Source organism: Malaclemys terrapin, chromosome 19, assembly GCF_027887155.1.
Source record: "Malaclemys terrapin pileata isolate rMalTer1 chromosome 19, rMalTer1.hap1, whole genome shotgun sequence".
Lineage (NCBI taxonomy): Eukaryota > Metazoa > Chordata > Testudines > Emydidae > Malaclemys > Malaclemys terrapin.
The window spans coordinates 21,437,008-21,455,607 of NC_071523.1; the positions used below are offsets into that span (position 1 = coordinate 21,437,008).

Consider the following 18,600-nt stretch of genomic DNA (forward strand, 5'->3'; position numbering starts at 1 on the left):
TGACTAGAATGGTGCAAAGGTGCTCAGGCACCCAGCTGTGCTGGGGAGGGGAGCCATGTAAGTACCTGCTGAGATAAAAGGGGGCTAACGATTTCAGAGAGGGTTAAACCCTACCTAAAAAGGAGGCTTCACTTAGCAGGTCACCCATAGTTCCCTAGCACAGGGGCCTTAATTTGATTGGAGACCTTTAAGTTGGGCTTGGTATAAATAGCGTAACTAGCAGTGGGCAGCCGCGGAGCATTATTCATGTAACAGACTGACATTTACGAGTCACACAGCTCTCCCCCCCCGATGAATCACAGGAGATTCGGTCCGATTTGGGGACACATCGCATCAGGTGATGCTAGAGCAGCAGCTGCTATTAGAAGCAAATCCCGCTCTCTGTGATTCTGCACAGAATTACGAGGGGTTCTGTGCCGCATGCCCCAGAGTGCTGCCTTTACCCAGCCTCCCCCTGCAGAAAAAATCCACTCGCATCCTCCTGAATCCTGTCGTGCATTGGCTCTTCCAGAGCCATGGAAAATACCTCGAGTGAAATCCTGTGTCATCATGATGCTGGCAGCATTTTTAAAGCAGCTGGGTCCAACCTTTGAGAATGCAGTCTGCTTCGAGGGCTTCTTGTGTCAGCCCGGCCGCCTCATGCTCGGAAGCTTTCAGAAGATGAGTGGATTTCTTTTCCCTTTGTCTCACGCTAGCTGTCCCAGGCTGGGTGCGGTTTGCCTCTGGCAGTGCCATCACTGCTGTTCTCAGGCTACTCTTTCCTCAGTCTGCATCTATGGGAGTAGGTTAAACACAAATAGAAGAGAGACGTGCTCCCTGCCGGGCCATTCTATTTCTGTTTCAGCTTGCTCAATGCTGCTCCAGCACCTGGCACTGCACTGGATTTATAAAATGCCAGCACTTGGACTTCTTGTCCCTTTGATTTCTAGTTTGAAGGCTGCAGCCTGTATTTTTCCAGGGCCTGTCACTGTTACTTTTGTAGTTTGAAGCAAAGGAACCAGGCTATGTAATATGTGCAATGAGCCAAATTTATCCTTGGTGTAATTTCATTCACTTCACGGGAGATACAGGCCAGAGATGATTGTGTCTCCAGGTTTAGATTTACTGTTACCAACAGGCTGGCTCTTTTTTATCCTCAGTACCGTGTTCTGCAGCACAAAGCATTGCGTCTATTGTGTACTGGCAATGGGCTGGTTCCTGCAAGGTGCTTTCCTGCTTTTGCATTGTTACCATTATTTACTGATTTAGATTTTGTTCAGAGTCTATCCCAGAATTAGGCTTTATTGAATCTACAGCATCTTGAATTGCCCATACCAGGCAGCCCATCCCAGGAATCCCCACGCTAAACCAAGCTCTCCGGACGCCCCACTCCCCAAATCCCAGAAAGAAAAGGTGAGCTTTGCAGCCTGCCTAGAAAATTAACAAATCTATTTGGAGGACACTTTTCCCAAATGCAAGAACTGTTGTGTGTCAATAGACCCGCTCAATACGTATAGTGATTAACCCCCGTTCTGCAGCACAGACACAGATATTTACAGCGTACCATAGCTCCTGTGTCTACTACACAATCACCCTTCTCTGCAACAGCGAGACATGCTGAACTGCGCAAGTCCTGCACTGACCGGTGATCCTCCCTCGAGAGAGCAAGCTTTAATTTAATATTTCCAGGCCCTCTGGAGAGGGCTGTGTCGGTTCCAGACATGCATCAACTGGCAATTTTATCCTGATGCATCTGCAGGAAAATATTGACATCTTCTTAGACGGCTCGTTCAGTTCTATTCAGTTCCACAGAGCCCAGTGCTGCTTTCCCCAGCACTCTCTCGGAAGCTTTGTATCTCCCTGCCTTAATTCATCAAGTGTCCTGGCTTCTGGTTTATTTAGTAACCAGCACTGAAACCTCATTTTTTTCCAGAACCTGCTATAGCTATTCAATGGGGTCTTTCCTCCAACGGGTCAAACTGCCCCAGCCTAGTGAGTGTGCACTAGCCCTGAGCCACTTCCGAGTCAATGCACACGAGCACAAGGAGAACCCGACATTTCAGGTCTGCAACTCGGCCAAGGATCCCAGCTCCGTCTGGCTGATCCTACACGAAGCAGGTGAGAGCAGTGGTGCGTAGCCACGTTCTCTGTTCTGCTCCTTCCTGCATCCACGCCAACCTTGCCATAGCCTCTTGCATTCCTAGGCCAGGCATTGCACTGGCCTCAACAAATCCTAATCTATCCTGGGGATTCACCCCCGTTAAAACCTCACGGCCTCCTTCCAGTGCCTCATGACAGCCATGTTCCACTGCATTTATGGAGCTTCTTCATGTCTGCATCCTTTAGTCCACTCACCTCGGTTGTTTGGCCCAAATCTCATGGATCTGGACTCGTTCAAAGGCTTTTCCAAACCCAGGACCGCAGAGCTCCCACCCAGGTATAGGACTCCACAGCCAAGCGATGAAATGAGCCCAAATGAACCAGGTCCTGCTTGGCCTGTCTAGGGGTGGCCATGGCCATCCCTGGGACATTCCTTAGGTTTTAAGAAAAAGGAAACCATGGGAACAAATACAAATCAAGTAAGACAGGTGTGTTTTAACTGCTGAGTTAACTGGGCATTGAAAACATGCATGGTAGCAGCTCCATCTGCAAACAATAACCAGGTGCTATTGCATTACACGAGTGCCGTCCAGGCCCAGAGAACAGCATTAATACTGAAATTACAGTAAGATAACTGTAAATACTTCCTCACTTGCTTGCAGATGCTATTAATGCACCAGATATTGGCTGTCATTCAACAGAACACCTTGTAAATATGCACCATTCACAGCACTCAAACTAGTTCAGTTAGTGGAGTCAATCCCATTGCTTAACCTGTAATGTGTTAACATCCCTGAGGGCTCGCCCAGCCTTGCTATTTGGGTGTTGATTTTACTAATCCTTGAATAAAGGGGACAATCACTGGTTACACAGCAGCTCAGCTTGTTGTCTAGATTTGTTTCGTATGAAGCTTCTGAATAAATCCTGGCTCAACAAAGACACTGCTGTATTTATCTGGAAGGATATCTGTATCGTACCCCAACTGAGTTAAAGAATCCACTCCTTTATTTGGCCAACCTGATGGCATGTCCCCTTAGGTCCCTGCTCTCCACTCCGGGTCATGCTTTGTGCAATATGGAATGATTGCCCTTAATGGCAAAGCGATCAATCAATGTGGAACCTACCCAGTTTTTATACCGAAAATTCATTCGGAGGAAAACACATGATCAGTCACTTTGTAGAAAGCTAGCAGGTGCATCTGGGACAGCTATTAAACATTTTGGTAAACTGTTCAGTGATCACCAGAGAATGAGAAAACCCTCTTCTCCAGCCAGAGATCTAGATAAGGACCAAACATATTGAAATGAAACATTAAACAGCCCTGAAACCCAACTGTCTCGGCTAAACTATTTTTGATGTTAAAGAAAAATCAAGTGAGATTTCTCTTCATCTCCCGACCCTCCTTGTTTGTAATTTACCTGGTTCTCTTCACTCCCCGGCTCTGGCTGAACGCCAACAGGCATAAACAGCCCCTCTTCAAACAGGTCTGAAGATCTCTCATGATGTTCACTCTTTGCTCACGTTTAATGTTGAATTGGAATGGAATTCTGATGGCTATAGAATTGATAAATCCACTCTTAACAAGAGCTCTGGAGTCCCCATCTCAAATTGCTAAAGAAAAATGCATTAGTTTAGGACAACAGAAAATCCAGGGCAACATTCATTGCCAAGGAAGCCAAAAAGTTTGATGGAAGAGTCTATCCAACATGAGAGCTGGGCCACTTGAGATGAATGTACAATAACATGAAAATACCAAAGTGTATTGGTACTTGCTCAACAAAGTAATGCGACTGTATTTCAATTGGCTTAGGTCATAATTTAACTTCTGACTCATTCACTTTAATTGGCATACAACTTCTATACAGCAGTACCTCAGGACTTCCATAGAGCAGTGAGATTTAGTGTGCTATAGACTTTAAGGATGTGCCAGGCTTTCTTGTGTAACCCGTACTAAGTATTTATATGGGCCATAAAAATTTGCTCTGACCTGTGACTCCCTGTGCAATTGATGTACTAGTCATTACCTCTGTTCATAATTCTGCTATTACATCGCTCTATATTAACATCAGGATGGTTCATATCCTTGATCAACCGGACAAAACAAAATATCCAGTTATTTCTAGGAACGTATTGCAGACAACTTTTGGTTTCAGAAGGTGGAGGAAGTAAGGAGGGGGACAACCATTTTAGATGTAATTCTGACTATCAGGGAGAAACTGGTTGAGAATCTGAAGGAGGAAGACAATTTGGGTGAAGGTGATCACAAGATGAGGATTAAGGAAAAGAAGGAGTGAGAGTAGCATAAGGATTTAAAAAAAAAAAAAAAAAAGCAAGGTCGGTGAGGTAATATCTTTTATTACTCCAACTTCTAAAGTGGGTCCAATAAAGACATCACCTCAACCGCCTTGTGTGTCTGGGACTAACATGCCTACAACACCACTTAATAAAAAAGCAGACCAACTCAGAACTGGTAGGTCAGGTCCCAGGGGAAGAAAATCGAAGGGAGAAAGGAGTTCAGAAGAGGTGGCCGTTTCTCAAAGAGACAATATTAAAGGTGCAACAGCAAACGATCCCAATATGAAGGACAGATAGAAAGAATAGTAATAGGGCATTCTAGCATCATTCGGAGCGCTCCAATAACCTGAAAATCAAAAAGAAATCCTATAAAAAGTGGAAACATGGACAAATTGCTGAGAAGTACAAAAGACCAGCAGAAGCATGTAGGGACAAAATCAGAAAGGCTAAGGCACGAAAAGTGTTACACCGAGCAAGGGACATAAAAGGCAATAAGAAAAGGTTCTATAAATACATTAGGCACAAGAGAAAGCCAAAGGAAAGTGTAGGTTCTCTACTTAGTGGGGAAGGAGAGCCGATAATGGACAACATCAAGAAGGCTGAGGTGTTTAATGTATATTTTGCTTCAGTCTTCACTAAAAAGATAAACTGTGACCAGGTACTTAACAAAATAAAAATAAACAAGGAAGAAGGAACACAGCTAAAATAGGGAAAGAAGAGGTTAAAGAGCATTTTGATAAGTCAGCAGGCCCTGATGAAATTCATCCTAGGGTATTTAAGGAACTAGCTCAAGCAATTTTGGAACCATTAGCGATTATCTTTGAGAACTCCTGAAGGACAGGTGAGGTCTCAGAGGACTGGAGAAGAGCAAACATAGCACCTATCTTTAAAAAGGGGAACAAAGAGGACCCAGGAAATTATAGGCCAGCCAGCCTAACTTCAATACCTGGAAAGATACTGCGACAAATTACTGAACAATTGTTTTGTATGCACCTAGAGGATAACAGGATTATAAGTAATTGCCAACATGGATTTTTGTCAAGAACAAATGCCAAACCAACCTAATTTCCTTCTTTGACAGGCTTACTGGCCTAGGTCAGTGCTTCTCAAAGTCGGACCACCGCTTGTTCAGGGAAAGCTCCTAGTGGTCCGGGCTAGTTTGTTTACCTGCTGTGTCCGCAGGTTCGGCCGATCGCGGCTCCCACTGACCAATGGGGCTGCGGGAAGCAGCGTGGGCCGAAGAATGTGCTGGTCACCCTTCCCACAGCCCCCATTGGCCTGGAGCAGCGAACTGCAGCCAGTGAGAACTGCGATCAGCCGAACCTGCGGACGTGGTAGGTACACAAACCGGCCCGGACAGTCAGGGGCTTTCCCTGCACAAGCGGCAGACCAGCTTTGAGAAGAACTGGCCTAGTGGATGTGGGGAAGCTGTACACATGCTTGATTTTAGTCAGGCTTTTGACACAGTCCCACATGATATTCTCATGGACAAACCAGGGAAATGTGGTCTAGATAAAATTACTACAAGGTGGGTGCAAAACTGTTTGAAAGACCATTCAAAGAGTAATCGTCAATGGTTTGCTATCAAACTGGGAGGGGTACTTCAGGGATCTGTCCTGGGTCCAGTTCTAGTCAATATTTTTCATTAATGACTTGGATAATGGAGTGGACACTATTCCTATAAAATTTGCAAAATTTACTTAGGAAGGAAAATATCAAATGCGCAACTACAAACTGAAGAATAACTGGCTGAGTGTACTATTGCAAAGGATGTGAGGGTTATGGTGGATTACCAACTGGATGAGTCAACAATCTGATGCAGTTGCAATAAAGGCGAATATTCGGGGGTGTATTAATGGGATTGTTGTAGGTAAGATGGGAGGTAACTGTCCCACTCTACTCGGCACTGGTGAGGCCTCAATTGGAGTCTTGTGTTCTGGGCGCCGCACTGTAGGAAAGAAGTGGACAAACTGGAGAGTCCATAGACCCGTGAAGAAAGTTGTATAAAACTGGGCATGGTTAGTCTTGAGAAAACATTGGGGGAGGGTGGGGGAGAGACACACTTGCTAACAGTCTTCAAGTATGTCAAGGGAGATTACAAAGTAGATGGTGATCAATTGTTCTTCATGTCCACTGAAGACAGGACAAGTCATCAGCGTAATCTGCACCAAGGGAGATTGAGGGGAGATATTCGGAAACTCGCTCACTCTCAGGGGAGTTCAGCTCTGGAGCAGGCGTCCAAGGTTGGGGAATCCCCACCACTGGAGCTTTTAAGAATCGGTTACACAGACACCAGCCAGGGCTGGTCGAGGTTTACATGGTCCTGCCTCAGCGCAGGGGCAGGACTAGATGACCTCTTGAGGCCCCTTCCAGCTCGACATTTCCAGGATTCTATGACTGGCGCGCACACCTGCCAAGGCTGGGTGTTTTCGCCTCTTTTACCTGGTTTATTGAGGAGATTAGAGTTATAATTTCGATGCAGCTTCTAATGGGAGCTTCTTAACCCTTAACCACAACATGTAATGACGCTAATGAATTCCACAGGGATTAGCTCAAGACACTCAGCATGAAGAGCACTGCACATTTTAGTCCCGTAGCTTCTGTTCAAGGGGCATTTCCCATTCAATTCAATGGGCACGTTAACCCAACTATAACCCTGAAGAGAAAACTCCTGGCACACCTTCTTGGAATAATTATTTAGGCCACACACAATTTCTGAAAAGAAAATTGACACCCTATTATTTTCTTCAACTGACGACCGACCAACTTTATTTATGTCACAGTGCACCTTAAATAACTTCGATGTGCACATAAATATTACATAGATTTGAATGGAATGACTTGAGAGTCCCATACAATACTGAGTAGCATTTATACTTGAGTATTATAAATAAGCTTTGGTGTACATATTTTAGGACATACTGTAGATCAACACTGCATTACAAAGCGTCAAGGCCCTGTGTATTCTTTGCTATGCCCGTTGCTTTCTGTGCCACTCCACCGATGGCAGACTGGAGCCATTTTATTGAATTGTGTCGGAATAAATAATACACTGTGTACAGTAACCTAGTAGTATTTACTTGGACATTATATCCAATTTTATGCTGCTCCTACATATTCAATGTGCTTTTAAAAACTGATAACAACTGTACTGCAGAAATTGGCCTTTGGGAAGCTAGCATGGGCCTTTGGCATCCAGAAAGGCACAGCAGTCTGCCTGGAATTATGGAACAAACATATTAGACTGGATGTTTCTGCTAAACTGATCAATAGTTTAACAATTCAAAAACTGATTTAAACTGGCATCATTACGGTTCAGATTTAACATTCAATTGTGACAAACGGTGGCACAGCTCAGACTTCAGAATGATTGTTTCAGTTTACGTGTGAACGCAAAAAGACAAACACTCCATCTCAACACGAGTCACATCTGAAAGGCTCACTTCCTTAAAAAAAAAAAAAAAAAAAAGAGTTTATCTTCTGGAGTACAATTCTGCAGCACAGAGTGAATTCTGCATCCATTTGCACAGCTACAGGATCAATGAATACACAGGGCTCTGCGAACACTTCACACAACACTAGTGAAAGGTTTGTTTTATTTGTCCAAGTAAATATTTCTAAAGTGGATGTTTATTTCTAGGTGGCTCTGCCGTAAATATTTAGGTCCAAGATGAAGGGTCATTGTTGAGTGAGCGGTTGCATCTGCACCTGCCTTTTGGCTTTCGTTTGAAGATATCTCCCTTTTCCGTCTTCAAAACGCCTCTTCTCATCTTCAGTTTCTACCTGTTGATCAGAAAATCAGAGACTTGAGTATTATTTCTGTTCTATTTTGGATGCTGGCTAGTCTGACAGTGAGCTCTTAGCCGACTTCATAACAATTCAATCAACATTCTAGTCCCCCTTCCAGCCTGGAAGATCCCAAGGACTTTGCAAACTACGGGACGGATTCTGATCTCAGCAGCACCAGGGCAAATCTAGGGTAACTCCACTGAAGTCAAACGGAGTTACTCCCATTTACTCCAGCATAACAGAGTAGAAAGTATCGACAGGAATCCGATCATCCACCCCAGGTAGAACAAGCACAGGAAATGTCTTGGGGAATTTATGCAGGAATTTAATTCAAGAAAGCTCTTCCATGAACCGTGGGGGTGAGAAATGAGTGCACTGCAAGCCAGAGGTAGCAACAGACAGTCTCTGCCTGGCAGACATGCTTCTTTCTCCACAGTTCAGAGATGGAGGATATTCAGCAAACTGATCTACAGCCAACAAGTGCTAAAAGGAGAGCGCCTTCTTAAAGAGACGCTTCCAAGGGAATCGCACAAAAACCGCAGGAGCAATGGAAGGTGCCAGAGTTTCATTAAGTACAGCCCTCAGCCTCCCATGCAGGCAGCAAAGACACTTTTGTAGGAGGGGAATGTTCTGTTTTGAACTAAGATCTGTGGCCCTTCATTGCTTTTTAAAAGTAGATCACCAAATCAAAGCCCTGGAAATCCTGCAGCCGCAAGGAAGCCAGCAGCCTGTGATTCCTGAAGTTAAAAGGCAGCGAGAGTGCAGGTTTGTCAAATGTTACAGGGAATTCACTTATTTACGTACAGAAGTGTTTGTTAAGTGGGTTAGCCAGGAAGATAAATCAATTTCTCAGACACGTATGGCAGCTTTTAATTTCTTAGCCAAGCACATGCTGCCAAGTCCCTGATGGGATAACATCTTCATGGCCATTAATTTTATAAATTACTGAATGTGTTACACTTTAGGTACAATTTACATGGTTTTATAACCACTCTGCAGAACACTTGGCTGTAAGTAACCCTGCTAATATGATTTGGATGAACAAATTCATTTCAGAATGAAGAAATGCATCAGCAAAGTTCTAAACGATTTTGGGTTACAATCAGAGGCTAGCAGCAAGAGACTATTAAAATCATATTCTCTCTCGTTTATATAGCACCAGGGTGAATGTTGCACTTCTCCAGACAGAGCCAGGCACAACTCCAGACTTTAGGAACTTGCAGTCCAATGACTCAAGCCTGCAAACCCTTATGCACATGTGTAACTTAGTAGCATCATCAACCCATAATGCCTCCCCAGAGCACCCACCTCTGGCTCCATCAAGTCCTTTAGGACCTTATGGCGAGGTCCACATTGATGTTTCTGCTATTGGCTCTACCAGAAACAAGTCAAACCTCTTGGAGCCCAACAAACAGGTTTGTGTACAGTGAAAATATCCTGCAGGAGCTAGGAGACCAAACCAGAGCAGGGAGTCTTTGCTCCCAGATGTTTCAGAGTAAGAGGCTATTGGTAAAAATGACTAGACAGCTTTTGAAGGTACCATTATAGCAAATCCTTCCTCCCATAGACATCTCAAACTCTTCTCTACACTCCCCCAGGTCCAAGCTGTCCATGCCAGGCAGTGTAACAGCGGCTCCAGCGCATTTCAAACATTGGGGTGAGTTCTCTTTTGAAACGCACGCTAGAACCACATATCTGGAGTTGGTTTTTCCAAGACGCTTTATTAAGATTTTTCCCCCTTCAGTGTTGTCTATGGGATGGGCATTTTCTTCAGGCTGCTATGTCTGGCCTGGCCCAGTAAATGGGAGTCGAGAGTAGGGCAGAAGCAGGTCGCTTATTTATAAGCTATTGAGTAAAAACCCCTTAAAAGCTTTGGCTTAAGTTTTCAGCCGAAGGCTGATCTAGGCTGCGTCTCTGCAATCCCTTGTCACTTGGATAAACTCATGAGCTTTCCCTCAAGGCTACATCTGCACTGCACCCCACTTTCAGCGGGGTAGCTCCACGCCGCAGTGAGAAGCAGGCTAGGTACACGTGACAGGGGAAGGCTCTGGCATGGGGGAGGCTGAGTCTTTCCCCACTGTGGGAGTCTTTCCCCCCTGCCAGAGCTGTTCCCGATGCCATGTGCTTTTCCTGGGGTGGGCAAAGGCTCCAGCAGCAGGGAGACAGCAGGACACTACCCAGGTGAAAACAGCCATGTGGATGGGCTGCACGGCTTGGGCAACTGGGGACCACGTAGGACCCTTCAGGCGTGTCTGTATTCTACTTGCCTAAGTGATGCCTCACCGTCTACACTGCTACTTAAACTGGGGCTTGGGGCTTCCCAGTACACGCTCTCCATACCACCAAAAAAGGTGCAGTGCGGGTGTCACCCAGTAACCAGTGAAATCTCAGACCGGAGTCTCACCCGGCTTTCCCAAGCAACGTACTCCACGCCAAGAGTATCCCAACACCATGTGCAGAGACAAATCTCACATGCCAAATGTGCCATGGCGGAAAAATCTGTCCGGGCCAGAGACGTGCAGGCCAACCCTTCATGGCTTATTGCAACCAGCAAAGGGGATGTTCATGGATTACATGTATGTATTATGCATCATCTTGGCCCTGGTTTTCAGCCACAAGAGCAGCAGTGTGAATGGATTGTTGCTTTTGAGGATGCGCCTTGCGGAATCATTAGCCTACATTCATTGTAAACAATGGGAAGCTTTTCCTAGCAATACAGGTAGCAACAGCAACTAATTGACAGGACAGCGGCCCTGGGAAAGAGGAGAGAGACGCTTATTTTCTGCGTGGGCTCTGGTCTCCATTACTGGCTTTCCTGGCTGTAAATGACAAACAAGTAAACAAACATGACTAATTTAGCTGAAGTGCTCTGGGAAGTGAACACTGCTGCACTTGCAGGGAGAACCACTCCTACAGCAGCTTGAGAACAATTAGAGTCACCCACATCTATTCAGAGAAGGAAACTGGATACATCCCTGAGCACTCGGGCTGGAGTGTGGGAAAGGCTGCAGGGCAGCCAAACATGGGTGTCACCATTACAGGGCTAGCTGCAGCTCTGTCCACTCAGAGCTCCAGCCTTGTGCCTTCACCTCTCCTGGGGTGGAATGACGGGGTTCTCCCACTTTCAGACCAGGCCGCGGGCTGCAAAGCGCCTGGTGTATACACCATGGGTACCCAGCAGAGCCAGCTGGACTCAGTACCTGCAGTTCTTCCCGTCTGGAGCTTGTGACCAGCAGTAAATGCAGGGGCTGGCCATTCCTTAGCAGAAACTCTAGGCAGGTCTAACTTTCCAGACACCCCAAACTCCGCAATCTGGGTTCACCTTGGCTCCCCTCGGTCCTTAAATCCAGACCGCAGCCCTCTGTCTCGGGGCTTGTCTACACAAGGGTTATGTCAGTCTAACTTACGTTGCTTGGGGTGTGAATAAGCCTCTCTTGGGGAGGTGGTTTTATTACGCTGCTGACAGCATTATTCTGTTCTCTGCACAACTGGCGCTTCTAGTGTATACAGGCCCTTAGTTTCCCAGGGTGGGACCTGTTGCCCCAAACCCGTTTGCTCACAGGGGGTAGAGTCAAAGCAAAAGGCTCCTGCATTGACTCAAACCACCCCCTGGTATTTGCTGAGAGAGGTCTTATCTCAAGTCATCGTCTTTCCTTCCTGTTCGGTTCCCAACCCCCCAGGGGTTTAGTCCGGGACAATCATACAGTAAATATCCCATGGACCAGGTCAAAAAACAGTGTTCTTCGCTTATTACACAGCAGCGCCACCTCTCCCCCAGTGGGAGCCAAATTAAGTCCTGATTTCAGTCCTTTGCCACCAGCCTCATCCGTCTAGCAATTGACTGGACATATCCCTGTGTCTACGCTGCTAATAGCCATTGTGCCTCCGATGGCCACTTACAATTACTTCCCTCACCTCGCCCCAACCTGGGAGGTTGCTAGGGCCTGACAATGCGATCGGGGCAGCACCCTAAGAGGAGTGCCTTCTGCCCCTGCTGCCATCGGCAGTCTGCCCGGGGACAGGTGGGGGAAAACAGAAAGGCCGGCTCGCTGCAGAATCTCACTGGAGAGACCTTGTGTTGCTCTTAAGTCACCGTGTGAGGATTGATGGGAGCCAGCACAACACACAAGGGCAACAGCAGCTACTAAACACCTTGACAAACTCAGGTAGCTGTTACCCCAGAACAGTGGGGCTGCCCCAGGGCCAGGAGGCAGTGAGCACACAGCCTGCGTGGACAGACGAGCACCTGCATGCTGCTCACCAGGGGACTACTGCAGAACTGGCAGAGAGTTTGAGTTAATGCTGAACAATAAGCGACCTCTCCCCTGAGCTGAAGTTGAGGGGATTAGCCTCCGAGCAACCCTGGAAACATTTCTTCCTACCGCTGGTACCTGAATTATGGAAGGAACTGCCAAGGGCAAAAATCAAACCAGGAAGCATCAGTTCAAGGGGGAACTGGAGGCGACTGACTTCACTGAACAGGAAAAGAAACTGCATCTTTAAGGGGAAAATAGTGCACGAGTTTCACAGAGCTTAAGGGTAGAAGGGACCATGAGATCATCTAGTCTGATCTCCTGCCTTTCACAGGCCATAACATGTCACCCCGACGTGGAGCCCAGTGAGGTTTGTTAAACTAACACAATTTAGTCAGCAGGAGAGTAACTGTTGTGTGTCCCAGGCTGAGAACAGGAGAGATTGAGGCCTCAGGAACAGCAAGGGCTCAAATCAGGTGAGATATGTGTCGAGGACCCCAGCCTGTGACCCGGGCCTCCCACTGCAGAGGAAGGTGAAAACCCCCAAGAGTCCCTGCCAATCTAACCTGGGGGGAAATTCCTTCCTGACCCCAAAACTGGCGGTCAGCTGGACACTGAACATGTGAGCAAGACACCAGCTGGGCAGCTAGAAATAGGATTCTCTGGACTAGCCCAGACCATTGGCCTACCCCAACTGGCATCCTGTCTCTAGCTGTGGACGATCTCGGATGTTTCAGAGAAAGGTGGAAAAAACAACTACCCAGATTGCAAATGTGTGTTTTGGGAGGGGAGAGGGGGGAGAAGAGAATTCCTTCCTGACTCTTGCAGGTGACATGCTGAAGCTTGAGACTTCAAGGTAGGGTGACCATACACCAAGTGTGAAAAATCGGGACAGGGGGTGGGGCATAATAGGAGCCTATATAAGAAAAAGACCCCAAAATTGGGACTGTCCCTATAAAATCGGGACATCTGGTCACCCTACTCCAAGGCCAGATGGGACCACCACAAACATCCAGCCCACACTCATGTCCACCGTCCCCAGACTGCAAACCTCTCCCAGACACAACTTTCGGAAAGATATCTAATCTTGTCAAAGACTCCAAGAGCTGGTGAGCCCACTGCCTCCCCAGTAAACTGTTCCAATGTTTAATCACCCTCACTGCTAGCAAGCTGCATCTGATATCAAAGTTGAACTGAATTTTCTTGTGCCTTTGTCAGCAAGGTTGAAAAGCTTCTCACTATCAGATCTCTTTTCCATGCGTCAGCAGCACCTATGCACCATGATCAAGTACCTTTTAACCTTCTCTTCAGTACACTGAATACATTTAACTCCTTAAGCCTTCCAGCCCCCGGATCATTTTTGTGGTCCTCCACTGAACTCTCTCCAGTATCTCCACATCCTTCTTGAAGTGTAGTCCCCAGAACTGGACACCGTATCCAAGCAGCAATCTTACCAATGCTGTGTATGGAGGCAAGACCACTTCCCTACTTCGATTCGATGTTCCCTTTTTTTAATACACCCACGGGCCCCATTAGCCCTTTTCGCCACAACACTGGACTGAAAGCTCACGGTGGGAGGATTATCTACAATGACACTCAAATGCTTTACTGACTCATTGCTTTCCGAGACAGCCTTCCATCCTGTATCTATAATCAGCATTCTTTGTTCCCCGATGCATTTACCTTGCATTTGCCTGTATTAAAGTACATTTTATTGGATTGTGCCATTTAACCAGGTGATTCAATTAATTAACAGTACGCTGTCCTCCTCCTAGAAACAGCCCTGATTATTGATACTTCCCTATTATCAGCTACATTTTGGGATCGTCTGCGAGACAATTTTTAATCCATCTAATGTGTTAATTCCATAAAATTCAAATTTTTTAATCAAAGTATCATGTGGTATTAGGTCAAATGCCTTGGAGAAACCCAAGTATGCTATATCAGCAGTTACTTCAACAGCCAGATCATGTTTTATTTAAGAATATAAGGTGGGAACAGAAAAGCACTCAGACGCACAAAGAACAACAAAGACTCAGGAGAATACAGTGTATGGTCCCACCTGCATGACTCTAGGATTTTAACATCAAAGACACTGTTACCTCTCATAGGCAACTGAGAATCACAGGACCTTGAAGGCTTATAAATTAAAGTTCTAACTAGTAATACTAATGGTGGGCATCTGTTACCAACCCCCAAATTCCCTCAACTAGCACATGGCAAAAATTCAAAGGCAATGCAGCACATGGTGCAATTGCCTGGGAGAATCAATTAAAAATGTATAATCCTGAACTACATGGGAACAATGCAGATTAATTATTGAATTACTGCCTGGAAGATATACATCTGTGTATCTGCCAGTCAGGTCCAGGAGCTGCATCTGACATGGCTGCTCTGGGCCTGCCAGGAAGGGGCACAACTCTGCAGCTGAGACATATGGGGCTGAGATCAATGTGGAATGTCAGAGTCACCCACCAATGACCCGAGAGTGACTCAGAACGCTGCTATCTGCTACAGCACAAGGGGACTCGTCATTCTTTTGCTGATGTAACATCTGCCCACACTGCCCCTAATGACCTAGTGTGGAAACTAAATCATGCTTGATGGAACACCTGGAGGTGCTAACTTTTTGTCTCATTTCATTCAAAAGTTAACACCAACTCCAACCACCATTTTGTTTCTCTCTTTGGGCACATTTCAACACGCACAGCAGGGCAAGTCCCATATCAGATCTAAGGTGAACTCTAGAGGTTTTAAGAGAGACTCAGTGGAGATTTGGTGCAAGCACCAGAATCACCTCATCGGCTAAAATGGAAACTCTGGCCTTGGGGTTGCCAGTAGCTCTAGTTAAACTGTACGCGCTTCAGGGCAAGGACAGGAGGATTGCCACAGAGCAAGAGACATGCTTCCTACACAGATTGCTGGCTAGCCGCAAACATCTGACCTGGAGTGGCAAACTCTGATTCCCTTGCCCGGTAACATACCATGCTACCGCTGTGCCAGAATCAGCCCTGTCCACTCCAGCACTAGATGAATCACATTCACATTCTCTGCAGTACACAAGGTTTTTGAGGTCCCTTTCCACTGGACAGAATAATACGGATGTAAAAACCAGCTGTTTTATACAAAAAAATTACAAAGTAAGCGAGAACATTCCTTTCCAGAGCAGATGCTCATTACCGGGGAGCCAAAAAAACCTGGCTCCCCTCTGGATTCAGCATCCTTCCGTGACGGGAGTTTCCGCAGCGTTTCTGAAGCGTCTGGCACACGGGGCCAGCTATACTGCACTCCAGCAGGCTGCTGTTCCAGAGCTGCGTACGCACCTCGACAGGCACCACGGAAGGCCGAGTTTGGGCTGGCTCTCAACTAGTAACATGCTCTGGCTGGAGTGGTATCGGGGGGGGGTAGGGGGGCGCAGAAGGACATGCAGCCAGAGTAAGGCTGAGTCCACACTACAATTTTTCAGACTTGAAGGGAAAAAGGGCTGAGGTGGTGGTACTTGGCCTACAGCTGTATCGAGTGGGAGATAAGGGCCTGAAAATTCCCAGTGCAGGCTAGACCAAGGTCTTCAAAGGCAGCAGGCCGTTCCGTTACCTTGGACCCAATAGAGGGAAAGACAGCAGCCCTGCCCTGGCCAGAGCCGCCTGTTTCACCTTGCTGCCCTCCAGGGAGATGGGGGCCAGAATCTGCCCTGTGGGGAGGAGGAAGCTTGGCCTGCAGCACGGACTACATCCTGTTAGCACCTGTGGATATTTTACATTATTCAAGTGACACTCAGAAGCCACCACTTTGCTGCTGCTTTTCTCTTGCTACACTGACAAAATAATGGGAGATGAAGTGCCACCTCGCAGCCACCCACGCTCCAGCTGGCTCCGGGAGGCCACTCCCCTCCTCCCTATAAAACACACACTCTTTTTAGAAGAGACATGCATTTTTAGAATGCCAAGTACAGCTGCAGAGAAAGCAAGCGAAGGAGTCTCTGGACAAGTCCAAGTGTGTCTGGCTAACAGTCCCATGCCGCAGAGAGCACAGCTCATCCCCAGGGCTCTTCATCACAGACCATCTGAGTTGGCTACCATTTGGCATTAGGCAGTAAATATACCAGGGAAAAGTATGGGAGCAGGGTGGATCTCAAGTAATACATGGAAATCTACAATTTCACAGACTTTAAGGCCAGAAGGGACCATTATGATAAACTAAACTAGTGTGACCTCCTGCATAACACAGACCAGAGTTTCACGCGGTGATTGCTGCATCAAGCCCAACTATTGATGGACAAGTTACAGCATCCTGTAAAGAGCAGACCATCTTGACTTAGACTCCAGGTGGCTGGATTTACCACCTCCCTAGGTAATCTGTTCCAATGGCGGATTTACCCTCACTTAAAAATCTGTGTCTAATTTCCAGTTTGTCAAAGTAAGGGGTGGGTAAAATACAGAGCTGCACAGAAAGGCTACAGAACTGCCCAGTGTCACAGGACCAAGTGCCAGCAATGGGATCAGAACAAGGGTCCAGACCCAGACGCTGCCCTATCCACTTAACTAAGCTGCCAGCCCAGACTTCCAGACAAGCAGGGCTGGAGGTTCTAGCGTCTGTTGGTGCTGCCTTCTACAAAGGTCCCTTGAGAGTGCTGTTCAATGCTCCCAGCTCTGCCCCAGGGCTGGAAGGCAGCCTGCTTAGTGAGCGCAGCTGAGTTTGGCCCAGAATTCTCATCTCCCAGATGGTCTCCAGCCTGACCCCACTGCGTGTGGGTGTAAGACTAATCGACAGTAGAAAACACTGTTCTCATTTTCCAATAGGAAACTTGCAAACAAAGCGCTTTGGCATTTGCCTTTCCTGTGCGCGATTTGAGAACACACTCTGATAACTTGGCACATGAAATAAGTAATGAAATTCACAATTAGCAGAGTCAAGAGCCTGTCTGTTTTAGAATTAATGGCTGTCTAGGCTGATCAGGGCTTCCAGGGGTGGGCAGAACAATTTCCTGTAAGCCTGACAGTTACAGACCTCTTTAATTAGTGAAGTCATGCAGAGAAACCTCACTTGAGTTTATACTGGGAAACATAAGGCGTCTCTGGATGATAATGAGTGCAATTAAAACGTGTGTCCAGATTATTTCAGATATTTAACTGAGAGGGCACGCAAGGTACTGGCCGAGCTCTGCAAAGACTTGCACCCTGTGCAAACCTGCTATGCCAGGCAAGAGGCAGGGCAGAATTTAGCCCTACGGCTGCAAATATGTATTATCACGAGGCACGTGAAATACATGGTGATATCAGCGTTCGGGGGACATAAGCATGCTAGTGATGGTTAGCTGCTGGAAGCCACCATTCCCAGCCAGGACCTATGTGAAAAACTCCGGGCAGAAACTGCCCAAGAGCTTTTGTTTAGCATGCGGTAAAATACCCACTCGTGCACCTCTGAGGGACAGCAGAGCAGCACTGGACAGTAGATGCCACATCGTTGCCTGCTGAGGCACCAGAATGGACATGGCCGCACCTCCTATAGGAACAAGGGCTAATGAGGCAACATGGAAGATGCTGGAACTCCCTGCTAACGACATTGCTGCACAAATATCCCATTCCCATCACTGTGTAAAGGCTGAATTAAATTGTTCGTATTGGGGACTTTCGAAGCAGAGAAAGGGGCTGATCTCACCATCAACCCAGTTCTTAAAATAACGATGCTCCTATGAGTGGTAACTGATCTCATATGCCTCATCAGTAACTCTTTTTAAGAAAAGCAGACCCCTGTGAGCAGCCAATGGAGAGAATATGCTGCTGAAATATAAACTCCCACAATAATGAAGTTGCTATTTATATTTCACAAAACAGGCTCCTAATCTGAACGTTAAAACCCAACAGACCTTCTGCTCCTCTTCTGGGGTTTTGCTAAAGGAGCCCTGCTCTGAGCTCTGCTGTTGCTGGATGAACGCACCGGTAGTGCTATGCAATGCTCACTTACAGCACTCACTGCTCTTAATCACACCCAAAGAGCCTGCAGGAAGAGAGTACATCTTCTCCAGAATAATTTTATTTTTAAAGTAACGTGCTATGCATGTTTCCAAGGTGGTCCCGCTATCAACAATCCCAGTGGCTAAGCACAGTCCAGCGAAACATCTCCTCTTGGGACTTGGAGGAGGAATATGCTGCACATTAAACAACCCAAACAATCCCAGGTGGTT

At 46.7% G+C, this 18,600-nt stretch overlaps 1 protein-coding gene across 4 annotated transcripts in view; it reads right to left on the reverse strand.

The window, feature by feature from the left end:
* Positions 1 to 7,112: 7,112 nt before the first annotated feature.
* ACOT7 (acyl-CoA thioesterase 7) overlaps positions 7,113 to 18,600 on the reverse strand; it is a 105,654-nt gene continuing 94,166 nt past the window's right edge. For all 4 annotated transcript variants that reach the window (XM_054009441.1, XM_054009440.1, XM_054009442.1 and 1 more), the window contains one exon: positions 7,113 to 8,157. In XM_054009441.1, the coding sequence (XP_053865416.1) occupies positions 8,053 to 8,157 (105 nt within the window). In that variant the 3' untranslated portion in view covers positions 7,113 to 8,052. The remainder of the gene's footprint in view (positions 8,158 to 18,600) is intronic.